Here is a 13,431-nt window from a genome sequence, read left to right as displayed (position 1 = left end):
TCCCCATACTTTTCATCTGTTACAAACAATATCGGATCTTTTACAAAGCCGCGCTAGTGGCTGTCGCACGGCGACAGCCCCGAAGCCCTTTAAATCTCTATGGGCTATGGGGCCATTAGCGCAGTGGGGCTTCTAGCGCAGCTTTGTAAAAGAGGCCGCATGTATACTGAGAATCTACAGATGACCATTAGAGTATATAACTCAAAAAATGGTGAATTCTTCACTGAAAAAAACAAATGGAATTGACCCCAAAATATCCACAAAGAAGAAAATCCAGAGAAAACCAAAAAAACTCTGTGGAGTGACGATGTTCCTAAATGGACTTTATTTGAAACTGTCAAAGTTCCAAAGGTACACTGAAATCATCCACATAAAATAATTCCATCCACATAAAAATAAATCATCCACATAAGAGCCTTAAAGGACCTAGTCCGCTAGGGATACAGGACCCAACACGGTCCGCATTTCGACAAAAGTCTTCTTCAGGGGTCCCTGGGGGTCCTATAAAGGTGAGTACATGGGAAACAATTGTGTGGTGAGCCGGAAGTGAGACTAGGTCCTTTAAGGCTCTTATGTGGATGGAATTATTTTATGTGGATGATTTCAGTGTACCTTTGGAACTTTGACACTTTCAAATAAAGTCCATTTAGGAACATCGTCACTCCACAGAGATTTTTTGGGTTTTCTCGAAATTCTTCATTGATCCAAAAGTATTGTAACAGGACTTTTTCTCAAATTTAATATATGAAAGTCTCTGGATGGATCTGCAGGTTGACAAGGAAAGGAGAAATTAGTTTGTATCTGATCATTTTCTTTCCAATTGTCCCAGCAGATCAGTGCAGAGGCCCTCCCTAACTCTGGGCTTCAGAATCTCTGGTTTAATGTCTGGGAGTATTTTGTATATTTGTTTTGGACTCCTGTGAGTCTGCAGTTCAAGTTTTTTTGGAACACAAATGCAATTAAAAAATATATATATACATAATTTAATCGGTTTGATTCCTAAAGAGCAATGCTCGCTCCTGTTTCCTTGCAGTATTCTATTGTTTTGTTTCTGCTAAACAGTTCTTTTTAGAGGAAGGAGAGTTCTTCATTCTCCTTTCTGTCTATACAATTTTGTTATTGAAAAAACTAAGAGTGAGACTGCTATATAGAGTGCTATATGGCAGAGCTCTGGCAATCTATCTCTACCTGCTGATAGATGGACATAATCCAGGGATCTCAAAGTCCCTACTTGAGGGCCGCAAGTAGGGTGGGGTTTTCAGGATTTCCCCAATGAATATGCATTGCTATCAATGCATGTACATAGATCTCATGCATATTCATTGGGGAAATTCTGAAAACCCGATTGGATTGCGGCCCTCAAGGAGGGACTTTGAGATCCCAGTCTCTGGACTAATCTGTTGGGATTAATGGAAAGAAAATTATCAGGTAAGAACTAATTTTTCTTTTATACAATTCCTTCTCTGGTATTTGCTGTTGAAGGTGAATGGTTACAAGTATGTAGGATTTCTACAAGGGGGAGGAGAGATAGAAAGGTAAATAAATAAATATGAAACCAAGTTGTTCCATGTTTTTTTCCTACTTTGTTTTCTAAGAATGCTGCAGAGTATTTTTTCCTTGACTATTGTAGGGTAGGATATGTGGATACACAGAAAGAACCAGTTATAATGCACTTTATTTCCAGGCTATAAGACAACCAGAGCTCAACGTTTTGGAAAGGGGCATACACTTGCTGTAGCAATTGTGCATGGAGGTGTGATTTTCAAAGTTCAATAAAGTATCATTAATTAATTAATTAATTTTGATTTCTATCCCGTTCTCCCGGGAGCTCAGAATGAGTTGCAATAGACATTCATAGTAAATTACTAGACATGAGGACACGGCGTGGAAGTAAACAGAGAAACAAGGCAGCTGTGAATTATCACTTTTCTTACCCCCAGAGTCGGAAAGTTTGAGGTCATAGTTCTTTTCATATGCAAAGACAGCCCTGCAAGAGAAAGAAAAAAAAGCATCAGAGAGGAGGTTGTAGGATGAGGAATTCCAGATTGTGAGTAGCAAGTCATCCTTATTTATTTTCCTTCTTTCACTGCGATTCTCTCCCACTGGCAGGAGGAGTCAGACAGCAGCGTCTCTCTTATCTGTAGGATGTTGTCTCCCCTGCCAGCTTCCATCTATGTGCGGTTGCCAAGTGTTGCCTTCAAACTCCAGATGCCTTCAAACTCCAGATGTAAGCCAGCAGAGAAGGAGGAAGCTGCAGGTAGCAATTCTTCCTGCCAATAGGAGAGGTTGGCATTGATAGAGCTACAGCCTCGGCACACTGAGGTTGTGGGTTCAAGCCCGTGCTGTTCCTTGTAACCCTGGACTGGTTGTCTGATCCCTCATTGCCCCAGATACATTAGATAGATTGTGAGCCTGCTGGGACAGAAAGGGAAAGAGGTAATTCTGCAGCCCATTCAATTTCTATGGGCTGCGTCACATTTTCCGCACCTGGACTCACTACTGCGGCTGTATAAAAGGGGCCTATAATGAGGATAATTCTATGATAGGTCACCTAGATAAGAACACCAAATAGATGCCTGATTTGGAGTTATTTTATAAATTAACTTACGCATCTATCTGCCTTTATAAAATAGCTTCGTAAAACCTGTGACAAGCCCAGGTCAAATGCACTAATGTTCACTGGCTCCTGCTTGGGAACTGGTGTAAATGTACACAAGTGGAGTATGTGCATCCTATATAATAAAACCCTAAGCGTGCATGCGCACTTAGGGTTTCATGTTCCCTGCCGCCGTGTTTTCTGATCCCTGGCCAGATTCTAGATTAGAACGCGGCGGCAGGGAACACTCTGGCCACTCTCCTCCTCCCGCCCTCACTCACCAACTCTCCCTGCCTGTGTCCTGGCCGCACCGATTGCCCTCCGTGGCTGTATTCTGCGGCTTGATGCAGTGCGGAGCGGTGCTGGCGGTGGCTGCTGGAAGAAAGGTGTCAAACCGCTGAAGACTCTCCCCAAAGCGCAGCAGAGGGTTGGGCGCTGTTTCCTTGATGATCGCGGCCGGCTGTACCAAACTTCGAAGGCGCATAGCACCTCAGTAGAACGTTTCCTCTGACGTATGCAATCGCGTCAGAGGGAACGTGCTACTGATGTGCAGAGCGGCCTGCGAGGTTTACAAAAGTCGGCTGCAATGCTCACAAGGCTACATGCTGGACTGGGGGAGCAGGTAAGGGGTGCTGCTGACTGGAGTAGCAGGGGAGAGAAACCGGGGGAGCAGGGAAGAGGTGCTGCTGACCGGGGAAGCAGGGACGATGGACTGGGGGAGCAGGGAAGAGGGACTGGGGAAGCAGGGAAGAGGTGCTGCTGACCGGGGAAGCAAGGAAGAGGAACCGGGGGAGCAGGGAAGAGGTTCTGCTGACCGGGGGAGCAGGGAAGAGGTGCTGCTGACCGGGGGAGCAGGGAAGAGGTGCTGTTGGACTGTGGGGGGGGGGGGGGGGGGGAGGAGATAAAAATGGGTTTGGAGCTGGGGCTGAAAATAGGGGACATGTGAGGGAAGGAGGCTTTACTAGCACCCGTTAATGTAATGGGCTTAAACACTAGTATGTTATAAAATACATGTGGAGGTTATAATGTCACCTATGCTGTAGCCAAACTTCACCCCTAAATGCACTTATATTCAGGTCACGTAAAGTAGACACAAATGTTCTCTGTGCCTACTTTATCTGCGTACAACTCAGGGGGGGGGGGATTTTACAAAAGCACTTTTCAATAGGCAAATTGCCCAATTGCTCTCAATGAGGACATCCAAAAGCCAATTCCGTAGACAACAGCCTTTTATCTAAGTAAATGTGCGATTTGAAAATTGTTCACTCTCTCTCCTTGGGGCAAGATGGGTGCTGATTCTTGGAGTTTCTGTGGTCGTAGGACCTTTACTGTTTTGCTTTGACTGTCACCCCCCCTTCCCCTCTCGAAGCTGCCATTCTAGCTGATCATCTTGTTTACCTAATAGTTGCGCCAGCCCTGATTAGAGGTTTCCCTGTGAACACTAAGGGCTCCTTTCACAAAGGTGCGCTAGCGTTTTTAGCGCACGCACATGATTAGCGTGCGCTAGCCAAAAAATTACCGCCTGCTTAAAAGAACATAAGAACATAAGCAATGCCTCCGCTGGGTCAGACCTGAGGTCCATCGTGCCCAGCAGTCCGCTCACGCGGCGGCCCAACAGGTCCAGGAGGCGGCAGCGGCTAGCGTGCGCAGCAATTTAGTGCGCGCTATTCCGCGCGTTAAGGCTCTAACGCACCTTTGGAAAAGGAGCCCTAAGTTTTCTCTGTTTTTTGCCACTTTTTAAAAATTTAGGCCTCAGTGCTCAAAAGGTTTCCTTGCACGTAAGACTGGTTTTAACCAGTCTTATTTGCAAGGAAAACTTTCCTGCCAAATCACAAATCATTGTAGCAGCCACTGAGAATCCTATGCTAATGCATTACAAGCAGCTCATTAGTATTCTAATGAGCACTCCGTGTAATGCACAGCAAGGAAATGTGTTGTTTCCCGTGCAAAATTTACCAGCAGGGTCTGAGCTGACTTTCCTGTCAGTGCCTGAATACTGATTAGCTCAAGCACTGACAGGAAAGTAAGGCTATGACAGCCGACTGGCCCACATTCACTAAAGATAGCGACTCAATTGCTGTTAACCGATTCTCTGGCTGATTTTTAAACAGTGATTGATTCACTGTCAAGTATGCAAGCAAATGAATAAAAGGAGGTGCAAATCATTTGCATGCAAACTCACCGACTCAGTCGTTCAATGAGCGATTGAGTCGGTGCAGAGCCCTGACAGTAGTAACAGGAGAAGCAGGAGAAGGGGAGGGTTTCTGACGTTGGGGGGGGGTTTTTTTTTCTTTCATTTTTTTTTTTTTTAATCAGGCAGATATTTTGCATTTATTACATATGCAAAATATCTACCCAATAAAAAAAAAGAAAAAAATCCCCCCTTCCCTGACAAAGCACCCCCCACCCCGAACCAAAAAACGATTGCTGACTTTAGTGAATCGGGGCATCTATCGGCAAAGACCTTGCCAAACATACCTCCATCCACCTTCCTGCTGAGCCCCTCCCCCTACCACTGTGCCAGGACTCCCTGACCCCCCCTCCCACCGGAGCCAGAGTACCAGCTGATTGGGGCTTCCCCTCCTAATGTACCAGGATTAGGTGATTGCAGTTCTGCTGGCAGAGGAAGCTCCAATCAGCTGGGCCTCTGGAGCTGGCAGGGGGGAACTCCCCTCCCCACCAAAAATCGCTGGTAGTCTAGTGGGCTGGGCTGTCCCCTCCAAGCTCAAGGGGGTGGCCCTTCCAACTGGCTGTAATGGTCCCCCACAACTATGACCCCCTTTCAAAATTTCTTACTCCTTATACAGAAGAATGGCAAGAGGGATGCCCAGTCCCAGTGGTGTAGTAAGGGGTGCAGACCACCCTGGGCACCATTTTGGTGGGGGCACCAGCATCTCTCCATGCCCCTATGCCATGCTTGTGCCCTCCCTCCCCCCCCCCCCCCCGTGCCTCTTTATATCTTCTCTAGCATGAGCAATCTCTTCAGCTTGCTGCTCGCGCCGGCCTGGGTCCCCTCTGAAATCACTTCCTGGTCGCAGGGTAAGGAAGTGACATCAGAGGGAAAGTCAATGCATGCATGAGCAGCAGTTAAGTGGAGGGTGCAGTGGAGCATTACCACCCTGGGCGCCTCCTGTCCTTGCTGTGCCACTGTGTACTCCCTCATGTCAGCAGGCCCGCTTCTTCAAAATTGCGGGTTTCCCCTTCCAGTGCATCTTGAGAAGGGGGCCTAAGGCCCTGATTGGCTCAGGCACTTGAGGCTCCTCCCCGGGAAAAATAGGGCTCATAGAATATGAGAATGAGAAAGCTTTCAAATGAGTGTGACATACTCCTAATGAGTGAGACCTGACATCTTTGCATCCTATATTCCATTCCCTTACAATAGCTCAGTAGTAGGGTTACCAGATTTTCTCAAAAGAAAAATCTGGACACATAGCCATCCCCCCAGGCCCACCTAGTTCTGCCCCCAGCCCCGCCCCCATAGGGCATCCGCGCATGCGTGGACACAATGCAATGATGTCAAACACAATTCATCACCGTCCCCATCCCTGCGGGAAACCATCTTCATGTCATTCTTTAAGGCGAGAGGGAAGAATCAGAGTATGAATGGCCACAACCACTGACCCTCAAGCTTTGCTTTGAAGAATGCTGGTGTAGAAGAACTGAGGTTGAAATAGACACTAGAAAATGACACGGGATTATTTCCCGCGGTTATCCGCGGGGACGAGAACGGTGATGAATTTTGTCACTGTGTTATTCTCTATATTGCACTCCATATGTTTACTGGTCTTTGTTGTTCTGACACAAAGCAAAGAGCAGGGGTGGGCAACCTATAGCCCACCATTGAATTTTATGCAGTCCATGAGACCATTATCCAGAGTTTTATTGCCAGTGGAAGCATGAACAATACAACAATGGATAAAACTTGTTTGACAGTATTTGCAAGTGTTAGAAAGACAGAAGTATACAATAACAGACCATTGTCGTAATTTAGGTTCATCCAGACATCATATTGAGTTTTATATTATGCATTGGTTAGTTTTCTGTGTGTTTCCACTAGGGTTAGTTCTGATGTTTATGCGGCTGTGTATAAAGGCTGCCCACCCTTGAATTAGAAAAGTTTTTTCATTGGAAGGCCCAGGGGACAGTGGCTGACTCTTTAGTACACAATTTCTCTCCCATCTTTTTCACAGACTTCCTCCTGGTATACCTCCATAACAGTTATTCTGTTTAAAAACTGTACCCATGCCATCTTTTGTTGAGTTTAAACTATATTCTTCCCAATTTCCCACTCTATACTCACAAGCAGGGGCGTAGCGATGGGGGGGGGGGAGGAAGCGCTATCCTCCTCCCCCTCCCTCCACTTTGGGCTCAGGCCACCTCCAGCCAAAGCCCTGCCAACCAAATAAATATAGTGCCACAGCTCTCCTCCTCTTTATGCTGCTTCTTGCAGAGGTTGATAGCTGAAGGCTCACCACTGACCTCTGCAGGAAGCAGTGCGAGGAGGAGGGGAGTTGTGGCACTATATTTATTTGGCTGGCATGATCTCCCCACTAGCAATGCTATGCTTAGCGTATGAGGACGGGGGGGGGGGGGAGAAGAGGAGAAAAGAATGCACTGCTTCCCTGGTCCACCCCTGGGTGCCCCCAAAACTGGAGGGCTGGCTTCGCCCCTGCTCATAAGACTTTGAGAACACCATGCAGTTCAAACTATCTGTGAACTATGTAGTGCTGGAAGAAAACAGAATAGATGTTCAAAGGTGACACCACAAACAAGTCTCCAGAGAAAGTGTAGGGGGAGATTAGAAACTGGAACAGGTAGGGGAGAGACCTAGTTTGAAGAGAATGGGGATGGAGACAGGATGGTGGAGATTGACATAGAGTTACCATTTTTCAGCCCACAAAAATCTGGATACGTGGCCCCGCCTTGTTCTGCCTCCGGCCACGCCCCCACCCAGTTCTGCCTTCAGCCTCGCTCCAGTTCATCCGAGCCCCTCCCTGTTCATCTTCCAGCCCCACCCCCATAAACCTCTTCTCTTCTTCCCCGACAAGCTTCGGTCGCATCCGGATGCGTGTGATGTCATGCTCATATGCCCTTCAAATGCCAGGTTTTGGAAAGTCTGTCCTGGAGCCTGAACAGTCCTATAAAAAGAGGACATGTCCGGGTTTTCCCAGATGTCTGGTAACCCTAGGTTGACAGGGTATCTGACACTTGTCTGGCAATGATCTTAGCTCTCACACTCAGCTCTTTTTGACTAACTCCCACTTGAAAAATAATGAAGACCTCTGGCTTAGAGCTGGGCTGTTTCATTATGGCACCAACATTCAAAATTCCATTGCCAAAGCAATGTGGAAAAAGTATTTAGGACATCTTTATCCTTAAAAACCTGTCGGCATATGGCTCTGCTGGGATTGTCAGTATTTCCCAGTGAGCTGAAAGTAATGTCAGCCCTTGGCCTTCCTCAGCACATAATTCTCCCCCAAACACATAACAATCTACTTAAAAAAAAAAAAAATCCTGCCCTGTCTCCTCATGTTACCTAAACTGGAGGAGAGTGGTAAATCAGTCAGCTTTCCGATGTTACCTCCGCTCCCCCTGAAAACTGAAACTTTCAGTGTTAACAACACTGAAAGATTCACTGCCCTGGTAAATCCAAATCCTTTTATGTGCGTATAAGTTCCTTCACTTCATGTCTCAGTTGAGATTTAGTGCTAATTCAAGCAAGAAGATGGGGGCATGTAATGGCATGTCTCCTAAAAAAAAAAAAAAAAAAAAAAAGAGCTCAGAATATCCAGCAAAAATGTGGCAACCGCTGCAACAAGCTGGAATAGGCTACTTCCCAATCCTGATGTTCAGTCCATATCTGACCAGGCAAAGTAAGAACTGCTAATTTATACGGTCATACATGCCCAGTTAGATATGGCTCTTCCCCAACTCTACTCCTGAAATGCCTCGCTCCTGCCCACCTTCAAAATGGTTAGTTAGTGCCAATATTTCGTGGCACTGTCCAGTTGTCACTGAATATCTGTAGCCGGCCCACTGAGCATGATTTAAACTGGGAGGATTCTCAATTTCTCATTTAAATCACTTTGAATATCAGGTCCAATGTGCACAGGTGATTCACATTGGGATGAAAAACCCAAATTATAGTTACATGATGCTAATTTTCACAACTGGAGTCATCACCCATGAAAAAGTTCTGGGTATTGTGGACAATATGTTGAAAAGTTCTGCTCACTGTACGAGGGAGTGCTGGAAAGTTCTCAGCCCGATCAAGAAACGAATGAGGTGGATAGGGTTCAATCAATGATCTGAAACAATGTCAAAGTGTTTCTGCAAATTGGCACTTAATGAAATGAGAACACTTTTTTTTCAGCTACAGTGGCAAAATAATGCTCAGAATTTAGGAAGTTGGTTTGTTGGGCTGAGAATCTCTCAGCACTCTTTTATAGAACGGCAGCCAAAAAGTAAACAGAATGTAAGGAATTATTAGAGAGAGAAAATAAGAAAAAGAACATTATAATGCCTCTATATTGCTCCATGGTGCGACTGCACCTTGAGTATTATTATGATTAAGGGAAAGGAATCGTCTCGCATGAGAAAAGGCTAAAGACGTTAGGGTTCTTCGGCTTGGAGAAGACACGGCTGAGGGAGATATGACAGAGGTCTACAATAATCCTGAGTGGAGTGGAATGGAATCAGTAAATGCAAATGAATTACTCTTTCAAAAAATACATAGATTAGGAGAGCACTCCATGGGTTCATAGACAAAACCGCGGAAGACAAAGGCGCGCGCCGACAACTGAGCGCAAGATGGAGGCGCGCGCCGAAGAAAATGACAGTTTTTAGGGGCTCCGACAGGGGTTTTTTGTTGGGGAGTCCCCCACTTTACTTAATACAGATCGCGGCGGCGTTGTGGGTGGTTTGGGGGGTTGTAACCCCCCTCATTATACTGTAAACTTAACTTTTTCTCTGTTTTTAGGGAAAAAGTGAAGTTTTCAGTAAAATGTGGGGGGTTACAACCCCCCCAAACCCCCCCACAATGCCCCCACAACGCAGCGCGATCTGTATAAAGTAAAGTGGGGGGGTTCCCCCCACACACACCCTCGTCGGAGCCCCTTAAAACAGTTATTTTCTTCGGCGCGCGCCTCCGCGCTGCGCTCAGTTGTCGGCGCGCGCCTTTGTCTTCCGCGGTTTTGACCTGACACCCACTCCATGAAGTTACATAAGAGTAAATATTTTTTCACTCAATGAGTAATTAAGCTCTGGAACTCATTGCTGGAGGATTTGGGAAAATCAATTAATGCAGTCTTGGTTTGGACAAATTCCATAAACTATTATCGAGGTAAACCCAGGGAAAGCTAATGCTTATTCCTAGGGGAGATTGTACGGAATATTGCTACTACCTAAATGGACCTTTACTCTAACCCAGGATGGAATGTCTTTTCTTTTTTAAATCTTAAATGTTCATTAAACATCAGAGATTCCTTATACAAAGTTCACTCGTTATCCAAAGAGAACACAGTTAAATGATATAACACAGTGCCTATATACACTCACAATTTCTCTGAAGACTATATATTCACTCCCCCTCACCATTAACCCCCCCAACCCTGAGCAGTCCTCCCTTCTCTATATTGTACTACAGATGTACGAAATCAAACAAAAGTTAATGAAACATAAAAGCAGAGAACCTCATAGGTATTACATTACTACTGCATATACTTGAATACAAACCTAGATTTTTGGGCCAAAAAAATTGAGTCTTATTACTACTACTTAACATTTCTATAGCGCTGCTAGACTTACACAGCACTGCACATTAAACATGCTCAACAGAACTTACAATCTAATTAAAACAAACAGGACAAATAAGGGTTAGGGAATTTCTTAGAGGGTATGATAAAACAGATTTGGACCCATTGCGGGCCTCTCCCCGGGCCTACCTTAAGCCCTGCTGGTCCAGTGGTGAGCCAGGGCAAGAGCCATGCTCCTATGCTCCTACCCCATGCAGTCTTACTACTCAAAATGGCTGACACGAGTTTCCACAGTAACCTCGTGAGACTGCAACAAGTTTGGTTTATATTCAAGTCAACCTTTTTCACCCTTGTATGGGTTTATATTCAATTGTATATGGTATATTATGAACTCAGCTGTAAGTTTTTCCATCAATAACACATACAGGGGTATTTTCTATATGACTTCTAAATCCAATAATGGACGTTTTGGGAAAACACCCAAAGCTCCAGTAGAGAAAAGGACCATTTTCAAACCAGAAAAACATCTGTCTTTTTTTCCTACAATGGTCATTTCCTAGATGTATTTGTCCTCAGTGCAACTATCTTTTTGAACCATTTTTGAACCCCCCCCCCTTCCCCTTATAAACCCATCCAAATGTAAAATGCACAAAAAATAACCATTGGGATGTAAGAGGGATCAGCATTCTTAGTAGACTGGCATCTAGTAGACAGGTACTTATTTTGTACCCAGGGCAATGAAGTGTTAAGTGACTTGCCCAGAGTCACAAGGAGCTGCAGTGGGAATCAAACTGACAACCTCAGGAGAAGCTGCTTCTCTAAGTACTAGATTAGTATGAATTGGTTTTGTTGAAAAGAGTATATTAAATTGGGAAAACAGGTAACAACAAGACCTTCAAAGGTTGGTCAATGTAAAGACCCCCTCGTGATATTCCCAATTAGCTTATCTTGTTATATAAAGCTGTGCATAGCCGACCCTCAGAAATGCCACCAGCCACTCAAATACATTTCACAGTGGTTGGATTTAAACATTACATCCTCACCGGGTCAATTTAATTATGCTTTTCAGTGTTGTGAATGTAAAACTTTTTATAAATAACTTTTTATAAATATGAAGTTAATATTTAGCTTAGCTTAGGTGGTCCATTCTAAGGGATTCTGTCACCGATATGTTTCACTTACCACGGGTTTCATCAGAGTTGTAATCCCTCAGTTGGAATTGGTTTCCCACAACGCGACCACACCAGAATTTAAAAAAAAAATTTTAAAAATTCTGGTGTGGTCGCGTCTCATCCTTTTTTTCCCTCTGAGCATGTGCAGTGCCCAGGCCCCACTGGGCATGCCCAAGCCCTACCCATTTCCTCCTGCTTCCCCCTAATCCCCAGGATGTTCCTAGCTGTGGCCGGGTTGGCCGTATGGGGAGGTGGGTGGGTTGTGTGGCTGACTATCCTGCTGTCCACGGAGAACCTATGTTACAGGTAAGTAACTACACTTTCTCCTAGGACAAGCAGGATGAGTCAGCCTTTGGAGAGGCATGGTCTGACATGCCACATCACTGATGATATCAGCACCCTGCTGTGAAAGGCAGACTCCTCATTCCTGACATGAGAGGGGGAGGGGGAGATGGGAGAGGTCTGACTCTGCAGGACCCCAAGAGGGAAAGAAGCATTGATTTTTTTTTTATTTTTTTTTTCAGCATGTGGGGAGATTGCAGGGAGGAGGGGCAACCCCTTGCCCTTTACAACTCTGGGGCAACATGTCTCCTGCTGGTGGGAGAGGTCTGCAGGTCCCCTCCAAGGGAAAGAAGCATGGGAGATTCTTTCTCCTTAAATTCAGATTGGGAGGAGGGTGGGGCAGAGCCCTCGGGGCTGCAAAAGATTATCAGAGGTTTTCCCAAAAACAAGCAGATAGGACTTACCTTTGAACCCCGATCGGCTCCCTGCAGAGGCTGGCTGTACGCGGCAGCATGCAGTCTGGAGGGCGAAAACCCCGATCTGCTGCTTGCAGAGGCTGTGGCTTTACGCAGCAGCATGCGAGACTCCTATCGGCTGCCCTGCAGAGGCTGGCTGTACGCGGCAACATGCAGGGACTCCGGGAGATATTTCTCTACCGGGCCAAGTGCAGGCGGGGGGATTAGCTGAGCCAGGGCATCTTGGAGGCTCCTTGCCACTGTAGCTTGTGGATCCCCAGCTGCTGCATTCCGATGAGGATGGCTGCTGGAGGAAGATTCTCGGGCCTCACTTCTCTTCATGAAGTCTCTCAGTGCCCTCTTTCTTAGCTTGCGTGCACGTGGTGACATGTGCGCACAATGCAAGCAACACGGAAACCTCGAGCGCCGGATCCAATCAGTGGGTGCACAATTCATGAGGATCCAGTGTTTTCATCCTCCTCCTGCATCCCAGTTGTTTCTTTAGATGATTCAGGCATCTTCAAGGTGATGAGTAGAAAAGTTGTAATGGAGAGCTGTAGAAAATCCGACCGATGGGAACGGGCGGAAACTAAAGACTGGGGATTAGGGGGAAGCAGGGGGAAATGGGTAGGGCTCGGGCATGCCCAGTGGGGCCCGGGCACTGCATGTGCTCAGAAAAAAAAAAAAAAAATCTCTCTGAGCTATTGGAGAGCTTATCCGCAAATTGGGAGCTGTTGGGACAACACCCATATGTGGCTAACTATTCTGCTGTCCACGGAGAACCTACGTTACAGATAAGTAACTACGCTTTTTGCATACCACTGCATCTATTTGGGTTTTCATACTGAGATGCTGATCCAATGCGACTCCTAATATTTTAATTGTTGGATGGATTACGTACGATGTTGAATTTATACTAATGGAGGGTTCGTGAGAAATTTCACTGGATGATGCCACGAAAAACTTTGTTTTATCAGAGTTGAGTTTAAATTGCTGCATCCAGAAATTCATCTGTTCCATTATTACAGTCTCAATTTTGATGGTAATCTGGGACAGAACTGAATTACAAGGTATGACAATTGTAATGTCGTCAGCATAGCTGAACAATCTTATATCCAGATTACTCAAACACGAGCCTAACGATGAAAGGTAAACATTAAATAATGTGAGAG

The 13,431-nt window shown here is 45.7% G+C and overlaps 1 protein-coding gene across 1 annotated transcript in view; it reads right to left on the bottom strand.

Annotated features, from left to right (window-relative positions):
* The window catches only part of LOC117364847 (drebrin-like), a 239,838-nt gene that overhangs the window by 101,288 nt on the left and 125,119 nt on the right, over nucleotides 1–13,431 (bottom strand). Inside the window, exon 2 of the mRNA XM_033954529.1 lies at nucleotides 1,935–1,987. Coding sequence (XP_033810420.1) covers nucleotides 1,935–1,987 — 53 coding nt within the window. The remainder of the gene's footprint in view (nucleotides 1–1,934; nucleotides 1,988–13,431) is intronic.

This window comes from Geotrypetes seraphini, chromosome 1, assembly GCF_902459505.1.
Source record: "Geotrypetes seraphini chromosome 1, aGeoSer1.1, whole genome shotgun sequence".
In the NCBI taxonomy this organism is placed as follows: Eukaryota; Metazoa; Chordata; class Amphibia; order Gymnophiona; family Dermophiidae; genus Geotrypetes; species Geotrypetes seraphini.
This window is presented reverse-complemented; position numbering and strand designations above follow the sequence as displayed.